Source organism: Aulonocara sp. 'chitande type north' Nkhata Bay, linkage group LG16 (assembly GCF_057382095.1).
Source record: "Aulonocara sp. 'chitande type north' Nkhata Bay isolate Kocher_YH1m ecotype deep benthic linkage group LG16, A_spYH_male_GT1.1, whole genome shotgun sequence".
Taxonomy (NCBI): domain Eukaryota; kingdom Metazoa; phylum Chordata; class Actinopteri; order Cichliformes; family Cichlidae; genus Aulonocara; species Aulonocara sp. 'chitande type north' Nkhata Bay.
Window position 1 is genome coordinate 30644334 of NC_141359.1, and position 19762 is coordinate 30664095.

General features: G+C 40.6%; 3 protein-coding genes across 3 annotated transcripts; all 3 read left to right on the forward strand.

Annotated features, from left to right (window-relative positions):
• Nucleotides 1-5248: 5248 nt before the first annotated feature.
• LOC147311838 (olfactory receptor 10Z1-like) lies at nucleotides 5249-6193 on the forward strand. Its single transcript, XM_086266306.1, has one exon. The coding sequence runs from the start codon at nucleotides 5249-5251 to the stop codon at nucleotides 6191-6193; it is 945 nt and encodes a 314-aa protein (XP_086122432.1).
• Nucleotides 6194-9497: 3304 nt separating this feature from the next.
• On the forward strand, nucleotides 9498-10442 carry LOC147311839 (olfactory receptor 10Z1-like). The gene has a single exon (XM_086266377.1). The coding sequence runs from the start codon at nucleotides 9498-9500 to the stop codon at nucleotides 10440-10442; it is 945 nt and encodes a 314-aa protein (XP_086122503.1).
• A 6295-nt stretch (nucleotides 10443-16737) lies between these two features.
• Nucleotides 16738-17679, forward strand: LOC147311840 (olfactory receptor 11A1-like). The gene has a single exon (XM_086266817.1). It carries the CDS (start codon nucleotides 16738-16740, stop codon nucleotides 17677-17679), a length of 942 nt encoding a protein of 313 aa, XP_086122943.1.
• The last annotated feature ends 2083 nt before the right edge of the window (nucleotides 17680-19762 follow it).

A 19762-nucleotide genomic window follows, 5' to 3' on the forward strand; every position in this document is an offset into this window, starting at 1 on the left:
ACATCAGACAGAGACCTTCACAATAAGACAGGAAACTCAGACACAGAGAACCAAACACGACACAGAACTAAACAGACAGATTCGCAAACAGTGGGGGGGGGGGGCACCATAGACAGACAGAGACAGACCGAATATAACACATAGAACTCGAACAATAATAATCATCATCATAATATACTAAAAGCGCTGGGTCACCGACCCAGGACCATGACAGTACCCCCCCCCCCCCCCCCCCCCCCTCAAGGGCTGGCACCAGACAGCCCAACACAAGAAAATGAAAGAAAAACACAAAAACCGCCCAAAACAGAAAACAACCCGACCAGGGCGGGCAGCGGGGGTCCATGAAGGAGGGCTCGAAACAAAACACCGAAGCACAAGAAAGAGAGTCCAAAAAAGAACAGTTCAGGGGGCCGGCCGTGCGGAAGGCAACGGCGGCGATGTGGAAACAGTTCAGGTGGCCGGCCGTGCGGACGGCAACGGTGGCGACGTGGAAACAGTTCAGGGGGGTGGCCGTGCGGAAGGCAGCGGCGGCGACTCAGGCGAAAGGGGTCCGGAGGCCGGCCGTGCGGAATGCAGCGGCGGCGATTCAGGCGAAGGGGGTCTGGGGGCCGCCCACGACGGAGATGACGCCCGACCAGTGGCCTGGAAGGCGGCCAATAAACCACAGACCCAGACGAGGCTGGACCAGGCGACGCCGAATGCGAAGACACGGAGGCTGGCCCAGACGAGGATGAAGCAGCTGAAGCGGAGGCTGGGCCAGACGAAGGCGAAGCAGCTGAAGCGGAGGCTGGGCCAGACGAAGGCGAAGCAGCTGAAGCGGGGGCCGGGCCAGACGATGGCGAAGCGGGAGAAGCTGAGGCGGAGGCCGGACCGAGCGAAGCGGGCGAAGCTGAGGCGGAGGCCGGACCGGGCGAAGCTGAGGCCGGACCAGGCGAAGCTGAGGCCGGACCAGGCGAAGCTGAGGCCGGAGCTGGACCAGGCGAGGATGAAGCCGGAGCTGGACCAGGCGAGGATGCAGCCGGAGCTGGCGACGCTGACGATGCTGATGAGGAGGCAGCTGCAGGCGACGCTGATGCTGATGAGGAGGCTGATGCTGATGAGGAGGCTGCTGCAGGCGACGCTGAAGCTGATGAGGAGGCTGCTGGTGGAGCAGGCGGCGGCAAGGATGAAACTGCTGCTGCAAGCGTGGATGAGGCTGCTGGTGGAGCAGCTGGTGGCTGGACGGGCTCCTCGGGCCCCCCAGCTGACGAGGCAGGAGGCTGGACGGGCTCCTCGGGCCCTCCAGCAAGAACAGTCTCAGGACCAGTGGGCTCTGGCAGGCATAGAACAGAACCAGCAGGCGCACGGGCCTCTGGCAGGGACAGAACAGAACCAGCAGGCACACGGGCCCCTGGCAGGCACAGAACCGGACCAGCAGGCGCACGGGCCTCTGGCAAGCACATAGCAGGCTGCAGCTGCACAGAGTATTGACTCTGCTCAGGCAGCGACAGCTGGGTGCAGTCCTCAGCTGGCTTCTTAACCTCCAGGGGTCCAGAGTCAGCTGGGGGCTGAAACCCAGCCTCAGGGGAGGCCCTGGAGTGCATCTCAGTCTCAGAACTGGCCAGCCTTTGAGGAATGCTGACATTATTAAATTTGTCTCTCTGCTTGGAATGGATGGGCGAAGAACAGTGTTTTTCAGGTTGAATTGACTTGTATTGTTGTACAGGTGGAGAAACTGACACAGGATGCAGGGCTGGTGGCTGCTGAACAGGAGGCTGAACTGAGGGTGACTGACATAATGGTTGTGATGACAATGGTGGTGGAGTGGGAGACTGAACGGATGATAAGGCTGATGATTCTTCTGCCAACTGGGCTTCTGACTGGGCTAGGGATTGCAACATAGTTTGCAGTAAGTCTGGCTGTGACTGTAACTGAGCTACGGGTGGTGAGGCTGAATGTGGTGGAGGTGGCGACTGAGCTTCTGGCCAGGCGGCTAACCGAGCTTCTGGCCGGGCGGCTAACCGAGCTTCTGGCCGGGCGGCTAACCGAGCTTCTGGCCGGGCGGCTAACCGAGCTTCTGGCCGGGCGGCTAACCGAGCTTCTAGTAGATAGTCTTTTTTATTTTTAGATTCCGGATTAAAAGTCCTGGTTAGCATAACACAGGACTCGGAAGAGGCAGAATGAAAGCAGTCCTTTAAATCCTCAGAGCACGTGTTAACGGACCTTGGAGTATCTGACAAAGAATTAACCGTTTCTGAATTAATCTTTTCACATTTGAATAAACCTGAGTTGACTGGCATTGAACTACTAGACTCAGGATCAACTGACAGAGTGGTCATGAATGCAAGCTCAGATGGAACAGAAAAAACACTGTGTTCCTGACTCACAGAATCTGCCGGTAACTGACGGCCGCGTGGACGTCGCTTCCACCTGGGAGAAGGGGCAAGAGCGGCAGGGGAAGCGGGCGGTGATATGAGGCAGCTCTGAAGTGGCTGCTCCTGCTGTGGGGTGGATAGGCTGGGTGGAATGAGGATGATTCCCAGTGCTTTGTAAAAAGCCTGGGCTGGTGTGAGCTGGCCACTGGGGGGCTGCATGTACATGAAACAGTCACTCTAGCTGACCCCAAGGGCTTGCTTGGCGAGCGAAGGATGACGACGGCGTGACCGCCGTTTTGCCCAGAAGGAGGGAGAAGCCGAATGAACGGGCGGCATTTTGTCCGGCTGAGAGTCCTCTGGTGGACTGGGGAGAGGATCTTCCGGTAAGCCAGGCAGGTCAGCTGTCGCAGTTGGGGGGTGAAGATGAAGCGTGTTGAGGATGAAGTCCTGTACGAGTGGGTTAAGTGAGTCCAGCAACCAGGAGTGATTGGAAACTAGCCGCTGTAGTCGGGCCTCCAGAGCATGACGAAGTTCCTCCCTCTCATGCTCTAGCCACAGATTAGTCCATCTTGAAACTGAATCGGTTAATTCCTCCCGAAGCTCCTTGGAAGGTGCGAATGCCGCTGGGTCCATGTTTGGCTGGTTCGTACTGTCACGGCTGCCGAGGCGAGCCGTGTGGTATTGACGGGAGAAAGGACCCAAATCGCAGGCAGTAGATGATAATGCTGGTGATGTTATATTTACACAGTGGTGAGATGACAAAACAGGCAAGAGGGAAGACAAAACTAAAGACCTAAACTGGGAAAGCTAAATGACAAACCTGAGAGGGTACCAGAATGGGGTGAGAGGCAGAGAGACACGGACGAGGAACAGGACACCGTGGACCACAGAGTAACGCAGACTGACACGGCGTAACACAGACGAACCGGCAACAGGCAGGAGAACACACAGGGCTTAAATACACACACCAGTAATCAGGGGATGAGAGACAGAAGGGCAACACAGCTGGGAGAAATCAGAGCTGACGGGACAGGGGAAACGTAAACTGAACACACTCACATCAGACAGAGACCTTCACAATAAGACAGGAAACTCAGACACAGGGAACAAAACAAGACACAGAACTAAACAGACAGATTCGCAAACAGTGGGGGTGACACCATAGACAGACAGAGACAGACCGAATATAACACATAGAACTCGAACAATAATAATCATCATCATAATAAACTAAAAGCGCTGGGTCACCGACCCAGGACCATGACACATTCAGAGAGTCTTGTATCTAAACTGGTTAATAATTAAACTTGCTTGTCCTGATGTTGACATCTTTAGAAAAAACATCAGTGCAAATGTAACACTTATTGTTTATCTGTGTCATTGGCTTTTTATAATTTGGACTTACATATATCTTATTAAAACATGTGTGAGGTCCAGAGAGGACAGGTTAAAGTTTACGCAGACCTGTGTGCCCCACCTGATCTCTTTGATGACTTTCCTGTTTTTTCTTGATCCAGTGTACATGATATCTGGCTCTACACATTTACCTCAAAGCCTCCAAAACTTCATCACTATTGAATTTCTCATCATCCCTCCAGTTATGAATCCTCTCATATATGGATTTAAACTCACCAAAATACGAAACAGGATATTGGGTTCATTTTATTTTAAAAGAACTTCGAAATTAAGAGCTCCTTGTTCACCAAATAAAAATAGAGCAAAATAAAATTTCAAAAATGTACATTATTCTCTTGTACATGACAGCAAATGAAGGCCTCATAACATTAACTATAAATGCACCAAGACAACCAAGTCTCAGTAAAAAGCATTATTGTTTACTTAAATTTGACCTTTAGACTATCAAAGATCTGAAGACAACTAACACATATTTTACCTTTTGAAAATTTATTATTATTGTTTCTTGTTTTTACATTTTTTCAGATGTAAACTAAAATGCATTTCCACTTCTGGTTTTAGGTTTAATCCAGGTCATCTTATCGTTTGAACTTAAGGTGTCATAATGCCATATCTCTAACACGTTCCATTAAGATGTAAATTGGTCAATTTATTGTCATTTACAGTAAATAGGTTTATGTTTCTCAAGTAACAGACTCATATTTATATCCTTTTTTCAATTATAAAATGTTTGAGTCTCATGAGTGACGTGTTTACTGTGGCTCAAAGTTTAGCCAGTTTTCCGGGTGCCTCTGTAGTCTCGCTCATTGTACACTTATATCACAAAGCTAATTCAGAAAATATAACTGACATGATGTCTATATTTAAGAGAATATCAGCATTATAATGTGAATGTATAATATTGTTGTCAGGCCTCTGTGTAACTGTAGGAGAAAAATAGTTTGATAGAAACAGCATTAGAATAGAATAGAATAATCCTTTAATTGTCCCACAAGGGGAAATTTGGTTGTAACAGCAGCCAGAAAGACACATATAGAAACAAACAGGACACAGAACAGAAACATACACTCATCCCTGCTGGACAACCTCTCCCACCCCATGCAGGAGACTGTGACAGCACTGAGCAGCTCCTTCAGTGGCAGGCTGCGGCACACACGGTGTGGGACGGAGAGCTTTCGCAGGTCTTTCCTCCTCACTGCTGTCAGACTCCACAACAAAGACTTTAACTGATCAAACACACACATCCACACACACTGAGTGCAATACTCTTTTTCTGACAAAGTTGTATTTTTACTCAGTTGTATAAAGCATTTGCATTCTATTTCTATCCTATTGTATATTTTATTCTATTTATTGTACTGTATATAGTATTTTATTTTATTCTATAATTAATGGGAGGTGAAGCGGGACAGCAGACATTAGTCAGGTACAGACGCAGCAGCTCAGTGCTCTGTTATGTTGTTATTTTAAAAAGGTAGATGTGCCCTCTGATCATGGATAATCAGTCTAATGAAAGAAGTTTCATTCTGTCAGGATTTAATGAGATAATGAATTTCACAGTACCCCTCTTCTCAGTTACTTTACTGTATTACTGTGTGATTTTGTTCTTCAATATTTCTCTTGTGCTGCTCATTGTCTTGGATGAAAGCCTCCACGAACCTATGTACATTTTCCTGAGTAGCCTTTGCATTAATGCACTTTATGGAACCACAGGTTTCTACCCCAAATTCCTTTCAGATTTACTGTCGTCTTCTCACAGAATCTCCTATGAAGGGTGCCTTTTACAAGCTTTTATCATGTATTCATGTGTGTGCTGTAATTTGTCTATTGTAGCTGTCATGGCCTTTGACAGGTATATGGCTATATGTCGACCTCTGCACTACCACTCTTTCATGACTAAGAGGAGGCTTTCACAGCTGGTGTGTTTCTCCTGGCTGACACCTTTCTGCATTTTTGCCATCCACGTCCTGCTTACAGCAAGACTCAAGTTATGTGGTATAAAGATTCAGAGAGTCTTATGTCTAAACTGGTTAATTGTTAAACTTGCTTGTCCTGAAGCTGACACTTTTTCAAATAACATAAGTGCATATGTGATACTTGTCATTAATGTGTCTCATTGGCTTTTCATAATTTGGACTTACTTATATCTTATTAAAACATGTGTGAGGTCCAGAGAGGACAGAGTAAAGTTTATGCAGACCTGTGTGCCCCATCTGACTTCTTTGATCATAAATGTCACTTTAATAGCTTTTGATTCGATGTACTTGCGCTTTGGCTCCATAGATTTACCCCAAAGCCTCCAAAACTTCATCACTCTTGAATTTGTCATCATCCGTCCAGTTATTAATCCTCTCATGTATGGATTTAATCTCACCAAAATACGAAACAGAATCTTGAGTTTAATTTATTTGAAAGGGAAATGATTTGAATTCAAAAATATTCAAAACAGATGCAGCAATATAAATACAAGTCTTTCTGAAGGCACTTGATTCAGAAACATTTAGTCATGTTTGCCTTGTCTAAGGCAACCATATATTTGGACTAGACTAATTTTACTAATATTCTTTGTTATATTTGTCATAATATGACATATATTTGTCAAATGTGTCATATTTGCTCAATCCAGCACGAACATTAAATGAAAACAAAATTTTTTTCATGTTTTTGACTAAGAATTTCATTTTTAAAAGGATTCTGCATGATTGTTTAAGTACTGTTTTAAAATTCATCTATATACCATTCAGAAATCATCACAAATTGACATTTCATTTCTTTGCCTTGCTGTGTCTTGATGTTCAAGGTATATTAGCTGATATATGTGCAAGTTGATTAAAAAGGTTTATTTCAAAGTGTTTTAGGTTTAAAGTAAACAAAATATTGTATGAAATATTCTGTTGTAAAGGGCTGGTTAGTGCAGGCATCCCTGTGTGTTACATCTCAGTTTATCACAAAGGTCAGTTAACAATGCTTAATGTTTCTTTTTTTTCAATAAACACGTTACATGTATAAATATAAGGATCAATGTTATTAGTTTGTATTTTTTCAGTAGTATTTATGTATTTATATAGGGTTTTTTATTATTATTATTTTGGAAAAAGTAGTAATACTAATTGAACTGTTACCTTCTTTTATTTGGCTTTTTTTTTTTTGTTTCTAAATTTATATGTATATTTCTCTCTGTACATTAATTAATGACACCATAATTCTGTACTTTTTGAAATCTGATCAAATATCCCCATTGCTTGACATACTTTAGTACTTACTACTTTAAAAATTAAAGTTTTGTTTAGCATATCAAGCATAAAATTGTGCTGTTGTTGTTTTTTGAAGTTTTTCAATCCCATAGCATAAAATAAATAAAAAAAACAACAAAAAACAATGCAATAATAGTATTTTAACAGTAACTCCCTTCTCTTCTACTCCTTCCTCGCCTTAACTAGGAAGGAGGCTCTCTCAGCTGGTGTGTTTCTCCAGGCTAACGCCCTTCTGCCTTTTTTCCATCAATGTCCTGCTTAACATCAAGACTCAAGTTGTGTGATATAAACATTCAGAGAGTCTTGTATCTAAACTGGTTAATAATTAAACTTGCTTGTCCTGATGTTGACACTTTTAGAAAAAACATCAGTGCAAATGTAACACTTATTGTTTATCTGTGTCATTGGCTTTTTATAATTTGGACTTACATATATCTTATTAAAACATGTGCGAGGTCCAGAGAGGACAGGTTAAAGTTTACGCAGACCTGTGTGCCCCACCTGATCTCTTTGATGACTTTCCTGTTTTTTCTTGATCCAGTGTACATGATATCTGGCTCTACACGTTTACCTCAAAGCCTCCAAAACTTCATCACTATTGAATTTCTCATCATCCGTCCAGTTATGAATCCTCTCATATATGGATTTAAACTCACCAAAATATGAAACAGGATATTGGGTTTATTTTATTTTAAAAGAACTTCAAAATTAAGAGTTTTTTGTTCACCAAATAAAAATAGAGAAAAATAAAATTTCAAAAATGTACATTATTCTCTTGTACATGACAGCAAATGAAGGCCTCATAACATTAACTATAAATGCACCAAGACAACCAAGTCTCAGTAAAAAGCATTATTGTTTACTTAAATTTGACCTTTAGACTATCAAAGATCTAAAGACAGCTAACACATATTTTACCTTTTGAAAATTTATTATTATTGTTTCTTGTTTTTAGATTTTTTCAGATGTAAACTAAAATGCATTTCCACTTCTGGTTTTAGGTTTAATCCAGGTCATCTTATCGTTTGAACTTAAGGTGTCATAATGCCATATCTCTAACATGTTCCATTGAGATGTAAATTGGTCAATTTATTGTCATTTACAGTAAATAGGTTTATGTTTCTCAAATAACAGACTCATATTTATATCCTTTTTTCAAGCATAAAATGTTTGAGTCTCATGAGTGACGTGTTTACTGTGGCTCAAAGTTTAGCCAGTTTTTCGGGTGCCTCTGTAGTCTCGCTCATTGTACACTTATATCACAAGGCTAATTCAGAAAATATAACTGACATGATGATGTCTATATTTAACAGAATATCAGTTTCACAGTTTGCAAATTAATTCAAAGACAGGGGAAGAAAGAAGTGATTGCTTAGTAGGTTATAGATTCATGCTGCTTTAAAACTACCTTCTTTCCACAGAGCTGCTGTTAAAAAATAAAGGCCTGACAGTACTATATACACAGCAAGTGTGTTTTTGTTTATGAGTTGGCACCACACATTGTACAAGGTTCATGTTAGCACAGAATTCTGGGCCCTATGTATAAACAGTCTCTATATATGTGACACAATGTGATGCGTGGAAGGAAGAGAGGACTCAAACTCAGGACTCGCAGGCTGGTGAAGGATGTGGATGATGTTTGTTGTGAAGCCAGGATGAACAGAACATGAGAAGACAGACTGACTATACCAATTGAATAAATGAATGAATGAGTGAGGGAGTGAGTGAATTAATAAATTAATGGTTGGCTGGCTGACTGGATGGACTGAACTGAAAACACACATGAGGAATGGACGGAATGACAAGACTGGGAACTGAGGGCTTAAATACACAGTGTGGAGTTGTGATATGATGTGATAACATTAGGTTGCTGCATTATAATGTGAATGTATAATATTGTTGTCAGGCCTCTGTGTAACTGTAGGAGAAAAATAGTTTGATAGAAACAGCATTAGAATAGAATAGAATAATCCTTTAATTGTCCCACAAGGGGAAATTTGGTTGTAATAGCAGCCAGAAAGACACATATAGAAACAAACAGGACACAGAACAGAAACATACACTCATCCCTGCTGGACAACATCTCCCACCCCATGCAGGAGACTGTGACAGCACTGAGCAGCTCCTTCAGTAGCAGGCTGCGGCACACACGGTGTGGGACGGAGAGATTTCGCAGGTCTTTCCTCCTCACTGCTGTCAGACTCCACAACAAAGACTTTAACTGATCAAACACACACATCCACACACTCTGAGTGCAATACTCTTTTTCTGACAAAGTTGTATTTTTACTCAGTTGTATAAAGCATTTGCATTCTATTTCTATCCTATTGTATATTTTATTCTATTTATTGTACTGTATATAGTATTTTATTTTATTCTATAATTAATGGGAGGTGAAGAGGGACAGCAGACATTAGTCAGGTACAGACGCAGCAGCTCAGTGCTCTGTTATGTTGTTATTTTAAAAAGGTAGATGTGCCCTCTGATCATGGATAATCAGTCTAATGAAAGAAGTTTTATTCTGTCAGGATTTAATGAGATAATGAATTTCACAGTACCCCTCTTCTCAGTTACTTTACTGTATTACTGTGTGATTTTGTTCTTCAATATTTCTCTTGTGCTGCTCATTGTCTTGGATGAAAGCCTCCATGAACCTATGTACATTTTCCTGAGTAGCCTTTGCATTAATGCACTTTATGGAACCACAGGTTTCTACCCCAAATTCCTTTCAGATTTACTGTCGTCTTCTCACAGAATCTCCTATGAAGGGTGCCTTTTACAAGCTTTTATCATGTATTCATGTGTGTGCTGTAATTTGTCTATTGTAGCTGTCATGGCCTTTGACAGGTATATGGCTATATGTCGACCTCTGCACTACCACTCTTTCATGACTAAGAGGAGGCTTTCACAGCTGGTGTGTTTCTCCTGGCTGACACCTTTCTGTGTTTTTGCCATTAATGTCCTGCTTACAGCAAGACTCAAGTTATGTGGTATAAAGATTCAGAGAGTCTTATGTCTAAACTGGTTAATTGTTAAACTTGCTTGTCCTGAAGCTGACACTTTTTCAAATAACATCAGTGCATATGTGATACTTGTCATTATTGTGTCTCATTGGCTTTTCATAATTTGGACTTACTTATATCTTATTAAAACATGTGTGAGGTCCAGAGAGGACAGAGTAAAGTTTATGCAGACCTGTGTGCCCCATCTGACTTCTGTGATCATAAATTTCACTGTACTGGCTTTTGATTCGATGTACTTGCGCTTTGGCTCCAGAGATTTATCCCAAAGCCTCCAAAACTTCATCACTCTTGAATTTGTCATCATCCGTCCAGTTATGAATCCTCTCATGTATGGATTTAAACTCACCAAAATACGAAACAGAATCTTGAGTTTAATTTATTTGAAAGGGAAATGATTTCCATTAAGGTTAGATTTCCTTATTTAAAATAATTCAAAAATATTCAAAACAGATGCAGCAATATAAATACAAGTCTTTCTGAAGGCACTTGATTCAGAAACATTTAGTCATGTTTGCCTTGTCTAAGGCAAACATATATTTGGACTAGACTAATTTTACTAATATTCTTTGTTATATTTGTCATAATATGACACATATTTGTCATATATGTCATATTTGTTCAATCCAGCACGAACGTTAAATGAAAACAACATTTTTTTCATGTTTTTGACTAAGAATTTCATTTTAAAAAGGATTCTGCATGATTGTTTAAGTACTGTTGTAAAATTCATCTATATACCATTCAGAAATCATCACAAATTAATATTTCATTTCTTTGCCTTGCTGTGTCGTGATGATCAAGGTATATTAGCTGATATATAACACGTTACATGTATAAATATAAGGATCAGTGTTATTAGGTTGTAATTTTTTCAGTAGTATTTATTTATTTATATAGGGGTTTTTATTATTTTGGAAAAATAGTAATAGTAATTGAACTGTTACCTACTTTTATTTTGGCAGTTTTTTGTTGTTTTTAAATTTATATGTATATTTCTCTCTGTACATTAATTAATGACACCATAATTCTGTACTTTTTGAAATCTGATCATATATCCCCATTGCTTGACATACTGTAGTATTTACTACTTTAACAATTAAAGTTTTGTTTAGCATATCAAGTATAAAATTGTATTTTTCAATCCCATAGCATTAAATTAAAAAAAACCAACAAAAAAACAATGCAATAATAGTATTTTAACAGTAACTCCCTTCTCTTCTACTCCTTCCTCGCCTTATCCTTCCAACCAACCCTCAGCTCTATCATATCTTCTTTCTAATAGCAGATCCTCTAAATTCAAAGTGAAATATATTTCTAAAGCACGTTTAAAACAATAGCTTTTGACTAATGTGCTATCATGTAATAATAATAATCAAATGACAAAAAAAAACACGGGACAAAATGACAGAATTTAAGGAAGGAAAAATAAAAAGAGAAAACATGAGTAAGAAATACCACAAAAAAAGTAATCAAATCTTCTGATTTAAAAGACAAAAAATAAAAGTGGCTTTTCAAATGGGTTTTAACCTTCCTGCCTTCTTGGGACCTTTTTGTGCCACTGCTATGTGTTAAATGGCTGCCATTTCCACTGTGTTCAGTGGAATATAACCAAACTTGCCACAGGATAGTTTTTACCTGTCAATGTTAATATTCCAGTGTGAATTCCTTAAATCAGCCTAAAATGGCTGAGCAGCAGAAATCCCCACACCCATCACCCTGGGGACCATTTTCTGCCCATTGACTTCCATTATAAACGCTATTTTTCAACCCCAAATTATCATCATATGATTTTATTTTTTCTTCTTTTCTTGGATGTCAATGAAGACTCAGGGCCTTGAAGTTTTAATTTTTAAATTGCAAAAAAAATGCAAAAAAAATAATGGCAGGTCAAAATGTATGTTGGTGCCAATCTTTGGTCCATCTAAAGGCCTACTTATAATGACAATCACATATTACTTCAACTGGTTTTTTGTGGAAATATTTAGTTTCGTTTTTTGGTTTTTGGGGCTTATAACACAGGGCGCTCATGTAATAACACTGGGATTTGAAGGGTTAAAACAACGAAAATATAATTAAAACTTTACATGAATATTTCAGGGAGAAGTAGTTTTACAAGGTTGGCTAATTTAAAGTGGAATAAAATATGGATATATGGTCTTTTTATGGCGTGGCTGAGAATGGTCCCTAGGGTGATGGGTGTGAGTTTTTTAAAGGATGGCAGGAGGGTTAAAAATGTCTAATGTTGGGGTGATCCTGATGTGAAAGGGCATTTTGTTCCACAGTTTAGGAGCAGCCACAGCAAAGGCCCGATCTCCTCTGTGCCTTAATCTGGACCTCAGGAAATGTAGGAGCATGTGGTCTGCAGACCTCAGTGATCTTGAAGAATTGTACAAATTAAAAATATCAGAAAGGTACGAAAGGGCGATAATCCATGAAATACCTTAGAAACAATTAATGAGCTAAATAAAGCTTCTACAAGGATAAAGATCTGATATGATCCATTCATCTCACCTGCTGTATTATACTATTTCCAAACTGTTTGGTACAAAGATAAATCAGAGGTCAAACCAGATCATCAAGGAACTATTATTTGTAAATATAGTTTCATTTTAAAAATGTAATAATTTTAATCATTTTGAACAATTAAAACGCTTAAAATGTAAGACTTCCCTCAAAAAGAATGAAACCATCACTACCGCTACTCCTTCCATCTTCACAGTCATATCTATCTCCTGCTCCTTCACACACATGTATTCTATACATGCTATACATATGCATACTATACATCGCATCTAAAGTGCTCTTTCTTGTCATGAAGCCTGAAGTCATACTACTGCTCACACATCACTCTTCCACCTTTACAGTGCACCTGTTTTATTGTTTATTGCAAAAACCTGACTTGTTGCCTGCAAAACGCAAGTAAGTACAGGGTACTGCACCTTAGTCACTCCATAACAAGACCCGCACCCCAGAAAAGTACAGGGTACTTACAGTGTACTTGTTTCATTGTTTGTTGCAAAAGCCTGACTTGATGTCCTCAAATTGAACTTAAATACAGGGTACTTTCACCTTTGTGGCAGGTTGTGTTATAATGTGTTACCTTTCATTAGTTTACATAAATTCATTACATATGTTTGTGACACACGCTAGGCACAGATACACCCACACACAGGTCGTTGTCATCAGATCCCACATTTATTAAGAGTGTGCACTGAATTACAACAGAACACCGCAGCGGTCGGTTTCCCCAGCGTCTCTCTCCTCCGCTCCTCTCCACCTCACTATATAAAGGAAAGGAAAACCACCATCAGTCCAAAATCGCCATCAGCTGTTCTTACCAGCACCGCCCCGTTGAGCTCACTGCACCACTCCTCCCCTGCAGCCGCGCCCCGGACCACACCTCCGCCACAATGTTAAACTATAAACACTTAAAATCATATAGAGATCAGTCTCAATAAGCATATGCATCAGCGCGTTCTTCTGGTTTTTACACATTAAATAAAAAATGAGTGAAACTAAGCACATTTCCTGCACATTTTTTTAGGTTTGTGGTGGCAGATTTCTTTTCTCATGTATTAGTCACATATTTAATCATATCACATTAGTTACAGTAATATCACTTTCTCACTTTATTATAGTAAGAGCACTCCTGTCACCAGGTGCATGTGGAATGTTAGCACAATGAGGCCATTGTAATGGGAGACATTAAATATATAGAGGGACTCTATATCTAGAGTATCAGGGATGTAAATCCGGCTGCAAATCCTTAGGTGACAGCCAAGTAGAAAACAAGGTTATAATTCTCTCTGTGAGGGAGAAGGTATACACCCCCGTCCTTGGGAAGGACTCTTCTGTCCTTGGGTTTATTGTTTTTAGCACTTTGTACCAAAGCAAAGGCTGCAATGCCACTCTGTCTGTCTCTCTCATCATGGTCACCTAAATGCAGCGCACAGTAATGGCAGGTTTTGTAATATGCACTGTTAGTTGATTATTTACCTGCTGCATTAACGGGACAGGACGTGCAAACGTTACCGCTGCTGCTGGGTTGAGTTTCATGAGTTCGGAGCGGAATTAAAAACACAACATTCATTTAAGGTTATCGCGTGTTTTGTGAACAAATGCTTTTGCATATTCGTAGTGTTTCCTCCCTTAAATGAAATATCTACTTTGCAAATATTGCAAGTTGCCCTGTTGTCATCCGTTCTCGTAAAGTATAACCAAACTTTTGAGTGTTTGAGCCACTTAGGCGCCGTGTTTCCTGCCAGGTAAATGAAGCTCCGCAACGTGGTGACATCATTCGGGGCGACTGGAATCGATAAGGGAATCGTTTGTTAAAATGGCCAACAATTCCAAGGAATTGAAACAGTGGGAACCGGTTCTCAACAAGAACAGGGTTTCGATACCCATCCCTAGATGTAAGCATCAGTTATTAATTAAAGCCAGAAGCAGTGACTGCAGCACTGCGTGGCAAGTTCTAATCCCTATAGCATGTTGTTTCACCTAAAAGCAAAACTTTTCCTGTGATGTTTCTGGCTGATTTTAGGGTTTTGTTTTAGTACCAGGCTGATTCTGCCAGTTAGGTTTGTTTTCTTTTTCTAAGAGAAAGACTGTTTTGTTTTGTTTTTTACACTCAGACATGTCTGGAACTGTGCCTAATATGTTTTTGGGGGTTTTTTTGCAACAGTGCACTTAGGAAAAAACCTGCCAGGTATTATCCCTCTGGTGGTGATATTTTGTGTGCTGATGATTTAAAAGCAGGCTTGCAAGATTGGGAGTAAAAGCGCTATAAAACACTTTAATTGAGAGCAAATATATGGTGAGCTTCTCTTTAAATTACAATGGGCTTCTGAGGAAATTCACCTAAAGGGGCGCTGACCATATTAGATGGTAAGACCTGTGTTTAAAAGGATTGTAGCAATTCAATCCATTTCAAAAGCAAAAAGAATTGATTTTATTTTTGGAATGACGTAATATTGCTGTCAGTGGATACTTAAATTAGGGCGCGGTTTTCCACTATCAGCAACGATTGGTAAAAACTAAGTCAACTAAGAGTGACCTAGACAACGCTAGGATGCAGCTGAACAGCTGAGGCAGTGGGGAGGTGGAAACTGGACTATGAAGTGGCCGGGGCACTGTAATGAGAGGAGAGCACAGTCAACTGGATCCGGCAGACAATCAGTGATCCTCCACAGTTAAACTGAGTTGCCTTACTTGGTTTTAGGTGGAGGTGACAGGTGGGGCGGAAGGCCCGGATACAGTCGAGGCGTGGGGAGGCAGGCAAGTGAGTGGCGGGCCAGTTGGCAACGTCGTACCAGCAGCAGGTGGCCCAGGTCCAGGAAAGCGGGGATGAGGGAGCCAAGACCCCCACTCCAGGAGCTACCTCTGAGGACAAGAAAAACAGGTAAGTCTTCACACGGGTTCTGGACAAAGCACTCAAACACCACTTGACTAACATGGGATAGCAGATACTCAGGCGATGAACGGTTGAGTGCGCAGGTCTTATATGCTGCCGGAATAATTGCCCACAGGTGGTCAGCCAGGGAGGAGCAACCAATCTCCGCCTAAAGGAGGAGGAGCCGCTGTTGGAGACCTGCAGGTACCCACCCAGACCATGACAATAACAGGTGCAGTGGCCAGAGTATTGCTGGAAAAAAATCATCCCAAGGGTGGAATCTCCAGACTGAGATTGAGACTGGGTGCTGATCAGAAGTCTTCAGAGACCCAGCGAGAAGTAGGAAATATTCATGGCATAGCTGACAGCCCAAGCAGTGGTTGAGGTCAAAGGTCCTACTAGTGATCATGAGAAGATTCAGGAACCACAGCAATAACCATAAAGCTGTGCTGGAACGAGAGAGTGAGGGGTGAAAAGAGCACCCTCCTCCAACAAGGGCGTGCTAAGCTCCAACTAAGCGACTGCAGAGCGAGTCTCTGTGCCAACCAAGAGGGATCAGCGAATGAATACAGATGACAACTGATTAATCAGTCAGGCAGTTACATATGTTAAACTATAAACACTTAAAATCATAGAGACATCAGTCTCAACAAGCATATGCATCAGTGCGTTCTTCTGGTTTTTACACATTAAAATAAAAACTAAGCACATTTCCTGCACATTTTTCTTAAGGTTATTGTTGAAAATTTCAGGGAATAAGTCATTTTTTCTGCTTCTTTTAGGGTTAAACATTATACAGAGGCCAGGTTGTTAGTGTGAAATACATTCTCATTTACAAAATATTTAAATATTCTTATCTTTTACAATCTAAAAACCAAAGGAAGACTCATTATAACACAGCTATATTGTGTATTTTTGAAGGAAGGGAAAAGTATGTTGCTTATCAAACATATAATAACCTTAGTCACTGTGCTGATGTTTTACACTCAAAACAAAGGTCCTAATAGACAATCTATTAAAGCTCTATAGAGAGCAGTTACATAAGACACAAAGAACTTTATTCGTAAAAGTGAATTTCATTTTTTTTTTTTTATTCAGCTCAACAAGTGAAAGCACCACTTACATCATGCTGACCACGTAATTGTGGCTGACACACAGAGTATATAAACCTCTGGTGACATACTTTGTCACTTAGACAGTACACAGAGAGATTTCATTTCACCCTGACTTTAACTTGTAAAAATGTCATTTGCTCTCAGTTTGAAATGACACCTAGTAAGGTAAACTAATATTTTATTATGGATAATGTTTCAATAATTACTGTTTTTACTCTCTCAGGTTTAAGTGATATTGCAAACTACAGGGTCATTCTCTTTGTTCTCACTTTACTGTGTTACTGTGTGATTTGGCTGGTAAATTTGACGATAATTGTCACAGTCATTGTGGATAAAAGCCTTCATGAACCCATGTACATCTTCCTCTGCAATCTGTGCTTCAATGGACTCTATGGGACAGCTGCATTTTATCCCAAGTTTCTCTATGATCTTCTGTCCACCACTCATGTCATCTCTTATGCAGGATGCCTTTTACAGGGTTTTGTATTGCACTCTTCAGTTTGTGCTGACTTCTCTCTTCTAGTTCTCATGGCCTATGACAGATACGTGGCTATATGTCGACCTCTTGTGTACCACTCTCTGATGACTACACAAAAAATTTGTATTTTAGTATTTTTTGCTTGGCTTATTCCCATTTACCTTCTCTTCATGAGCACAATAACAACAGCAGTGTTGAGGTTATGTGGCTCACACATACCAAGAATCTACTGTGTAAACTGGTTAATTAATAATCTGGCTTGCTCTGCCTCTGTAGCAAGAATTGTTATTCCTGCTTTTAATTACACCTTTTATTTTGGTCATGTCCTTTTGGTTTTCTGGTCTTATGTACATCTGATCAAAACATGTCAGTCATCCAAAGACAACTGGAACAAATTCATGCAGACATGTGTACCACATTTATTCTCTTTAACAGTTGTTGTTGTGTCGTTGCTTTTTGATATGTTATACATGCGATTTGGCTCAAAGGAAATACCACAAAGTTTTGAGAATTTCATGGCAATGGAAATTTTCCTCATCCCACCAATTATTAATCCTCTCATGTATGGATTTAAATTGACACAAATAAGAAACAGAGTTTTGAATTTTATATGTGGTAAAACTTCAGCTTTGAGACTAAAGTCATGAGTGTTTCCGCAGAGAGGGGCAAAGAAATCTGTTGATATATGTACATATGTGATTTAAGCGAAATGTGATCTGTAGTGTAAATGAATAGATACTATGACAGATACACATTTCCAGACTGTTTTCATTAATTGAAATATAAGTAGAATTTCCTTTTGGTTCTGAAATTTAAAAAAGAAAACAACACACATTGAAATTAAACACATTTCCTGTACATTATTAGTTTCTGTCTTGTATGGACAAAAAAAAGGTTTCATGTGGTTACATCTTTTTCTGATGTTTAGCTTCTTTTTCTGGTTGACTACAATGTTTTTACTCACCTAGTTTTGTTACACTTAATTATAGTATCCTTGGGTCTAAAATTTTATTCTCAGGTAAGTATCAAAATGGTACTAAAGCTCTGCCAGAGGTGGGAGTTGAAAAACTCTCTGACCTAGGCCTCTGCACACCTTTACTTTGAAAACAGTCTTTTGGGTTTTCTTTACATCCAAAATTAAGTGGCTGTCATCACACCAGGCTACAAACCACTGTACAGGGAGTGCAGAATTATTAGGCAAGTTGTATTTTTGAGGAATAATTTTATTATTGAACAACAACCATGTTCTCAATATCAAAGCTGAATGTTTTTGGAAGTAGTTTTTAGTTTGTTTTTAGTTTTAGCTATTTTAGGGGGATATCTGTGTGTGCAGGTGACTATTACTGTGCATAATTATTAGGCAACTTAACAAAAAACAAATATATACCCATTTCAATTATTTATTTTTACCAGTGAAACCAATATAACATCTCCACATTCACAAATATACATTTCTGACATTCAAAAACAAAACAAAAACAAATCAGCGACCAATATAGCCACCTTTCTTTGCAAGGACACTCAAAAGCCTGCCATCCATGGATTCTGTCAGTGTTTTGATCTGTTCACCATCAACATTGCGTGCAGCAGCAACCACAGCCTCCCAGACACTGTTCAGAGAGGTGTACTGTTTTCCCTCCTTGTAAATCTCACATTTGATGATGGACCACAGGTTCTCAATGGGGTTCAGATCAGGTGAACAAGGTGGCCATGTCATTAGTTTTTCTTCTTTTATACCCTTTCTTGCCAGCCACGCTGTGGAGTACTTGGACGCGTGTGATGGAGCATTGTCCTGCATGAAAATCATGTTTTTCTTGAAGGATGCTGTTAGATTTGTATTGTTGATTGTCATTTATGCTTAGAAATATTTACTTATATATGCTTAGAGTTTTGTAATTAGTTGTAGATTGGTAGAGGTTTTGATCCTTGATAGTCTGCAAACTTTGTGTGTATTAGACAGCACTCTGGGAGCATGAGAGGTCATACCGTGTCTTATTGTTTTATGGTAGGATTAACGTAGTTGCGTCTGTTCTAGTCTAAGTGCTCTTTGTTTAGATGAACTGCAGGACTTCCTCACCGTGTTATCTAGGATGAACCATCTAGGGGGAGGCTACCCTCTTCCTGACCAAGGATGTTTGACCCTTTGATCAGCAGGCCACACACACACACACACACACACACACACAGGCAAGGTACTCTTTGTGTGTATGTAGACGTCATATGTTAATGCACTTATGCATATTCATGTAACCTCAATAAAAGAACAGTGGTACAGGAGAACGGACGAGAGCAACTGGGGTCAAGCGAAGGAACGGTGCCTGTCCGGTTCTCTCCCGTGCACGAGAAACATGAAGAAGCTGTGTAATTATATTGCCTTTAACGTTCCAGCGGATGGGTTCAAGCTACAAACCTATCAGATGCAGACTTCTTCCTGTACCACTGCTTGAAGAAGGTGTCTTCCAGAAACTGGCAGTAGGACTGGGAGTTGAGCTTGACTCCATCCTCAACCTGAAAAGGCCCCACAAGCTCATCTTTGATGATACCAGCCCAAACCAGTACTCCACCTCCACCTTGCTGGCGTCTGAGTCGGACTGGAGCTCTCTGCCCTTTACCAATCCAGCCACGGGCCCATCCATCTGGCCCATCAAGACTCACTCTCATTTCATCAGTCCATAGAACCTTAGAAAAACCAGTCTTGAGATATTTCTTGGCCCAGTCTTGACGTTTCAG